The 2442-nt window shown below is 36.1% G+C and overlaps 1 protein-coding gene across 1 annotated transcript; it reads right to left on the reverse strand.

Annotated features, from left to right (window-relative positions):
- Positions 1 to 278: 278 nt before the first annotated feature.
- Positions 279 to 1228, reverse strand: LOC108485813 (protein RADIALIS-like 3). The gene is made up of 2 exons (XM_017789661.2): positions 840 to 1228; positions 279 to 585 (listed from the first exon to the last, which is right to left on the reverse strand). Exons 1-2 carry the CDS (start codon positions 1094 to 1096, stop codon positions 561 to 563), a joined length of 282 nt encoding a protein of 93 aa, XP_017645150.1. The 5' UTR covers positions 1097 to 1228; the 3' UTR covers positions 279 to 560.
- Positions 1229 to 2442: the final 1214 nt, after the last annotated feature.

Raw genomic sequence — 2442 nt, forward strand, 5'->3', positions numbered from 1 at the left:
GTACAATTTAAAATAAAATTTTTATGATGATTGGGTATTAATTCAAGTGTAACAACTTAAAATTATACTTAATCATATAATATTTTTAAAATTAATTTAATTAGTTGAGTTTTAAGACATTTATAATATATAAAAATTAATTTCTTGCTGAAATACGAATAATTATTATTTAAAAGGTTTTATATCAAAATACACATTTGTATCTAGATTTATCGGCTGATAAAAATAATACATAAAAGTTGCAACATCTATTTCTAATATAAACGAAGACAAAGACATTCATTAATGATTAATGGACGATATATATATTCATTAAAAACAGGAACAACATAAGAGGAACTTTTTTATGTACCAGTGCTATGAGATAATTAATTGGTACATATAAGGAAGCACAACTAGTGTAAACGAAGTATATAGAATGAAGATACAACTTTCAATTTAAGATACACTTTGAGACGAAATAATAGGCGACATATTTGCTGCTTGTTGCACCAGACAACTGGCTGCATTTGCTTTATTAAAGGCTAAGGCCTTTGTTTCTACCGGTTCCGGCTCATATTTCACTGAAGCCTCAGATTCCTCATCCTGCAGAACAACAGATCCAAGAAACATCAGTCTTCGCTGTGCATGGGTAACTTAAATGCCACAATTAATATTGCAATTTGCAAGTAGTGTATAACAGTGTTTAGTAAGCTGTTAGCCATGCAGTACTCTATCAAGTACATGGATAAATGGTTCTTAATAAGTTTATGAAACTCTCCCATCTTAATAAACACTGGGAAGTGAAAAACATTGAAAATTAAAAAGGGGGGGGGGTGGGCTGAAAGGCATGGGTATACCTTTGTTCTCCATCCATGAAATTGTATCCTTTGTTCTCTCCAGCTTTCTTGTAAGGAGGTAAGGGCACTTGGCCGGACTCAATCTGTTGGATGTCTTCGACAAGGTTCTGGTAATGTAGCTTCACTTCCTCCACGGTTTTCCCTCCAACTGCCCTGGCTAGATTGTGCCAGCGGTCTGGGGTATCTTTGTCGTAGATAACTAAAGCATTCTCGAACAACTTGTTTTGCTTTGGTGTCCAGCTCGAAGCTGAGGCCATTGCAGTTGCAGAAACTATGCAACGATAACCACAAGGGTCAACGAACGCACAAGAAAGTGGAGAAAGAACTGTAGGAAGGTTGTGTATGAGGAAACTGTCAATGGTGCTCTTTATATAGAAGAGGGAGCTCAAGTAATCGAAAGTGGGGGTTGGAAATGGTGGGCCGGTGGGCTTTTGTCTGATACTTTGCCGTTGCTTTCCTTGCAAAACAGCGGGACCTTGTAAGAAAAATAGGTGGTTTTTTTAGGATCAAATAGGATTTGGTTTATTACAGTGGATGGAAAATTTTACTCGTGATGATTGCGGTGATGCACTGGATTCGAAAGTGTACTGTCCACCCTCATGATAAATGTGCTGGAACTGATTATTTTTTGTGGACAACATTTCATAGAAAGAATCAAAATTTCAAAATAAACGTATTTAAGGTGACATATATAAATTTGATATCAAGGTGTTATATATTTAAACTTGCTATATTAAAACCCCTTTCCCAGATTGGTACTAATTAATTCCTCATTTATTATACTTCACACTAGAATTCAAAGCAGTGCTATTAGTTCGTTTGTTATCCTCCTGTATCTCAGATTCCCGACTGTCCAATATCAGGTTTAAATGATACTTGCTTAAATATTCTAGTAATGGATACAGATAATAAATAAATATATACAAATCTCCCAAGTGAAGTTAACATAGCATCAGTTCAGTACTCTAATGGCAGTGTGTAAGATACAGCCTTGAGCAGGGTGGGCCAAGGATTATTCCAGTAGCTGTGGATAACATCAGGGTGTACCAACCAGTGTATGCAGAAGTAAGATACAGGCTTCATCTTCAGGGGTGGGCCAACCAGTGGGTGTGCTGATAACCTTTTAACAATATTCACGGGTTCACCATAGCTACCCGGTAAAATATTCACGTCGAGATTGCTGTACCTCTTTTATTTTGTTTTCTTTCGAGGCGTTTTCTGTGTGGTGAATTGATCTTAAAACTGGCAGAAGCTGCCCTTATTATTTGTTGTTAATGTCTTCTCAGGAGCATCCAAAGACTGTTTTGTTTTAGATGGCTGCCTAGATCTTTCCGTACTATTTTTTTGTACTTGTTCATGTCCCCCCTCCCCCTACTGAGAATGATTCATCAGGTCTTAGATGCTAGTAATGGTAAACGCACTGAAAATGTTGGTTATTAATTTAAAGTAGTCCACATTATTGCACTGGAAATCTGGTCGTAGTTAATGAATATTACTATCAGTTACCTGACAGGTTGTCAAACACAGTATTGCAAAAATTCTTGAAAAACCGATCAATCATAAATGAAATGATCTCACTTTATAGATGTAAAAGTTAGATTAC

This window comes from Gossypium arboreum, chromosome 5, assembly GCF_025698485.1.
Source record: "Gossypium arboreum isolate Shixiya-1 chromosome 5, ASM2569848v2, whole genome shotgun sequence".
Lineage (NCBI taxonomy): Eukaryota > Viridiplantae > Streptophyta > Magnoliopsida > Malvales > Malvaceae > Gossypium > Gossypium arboreum.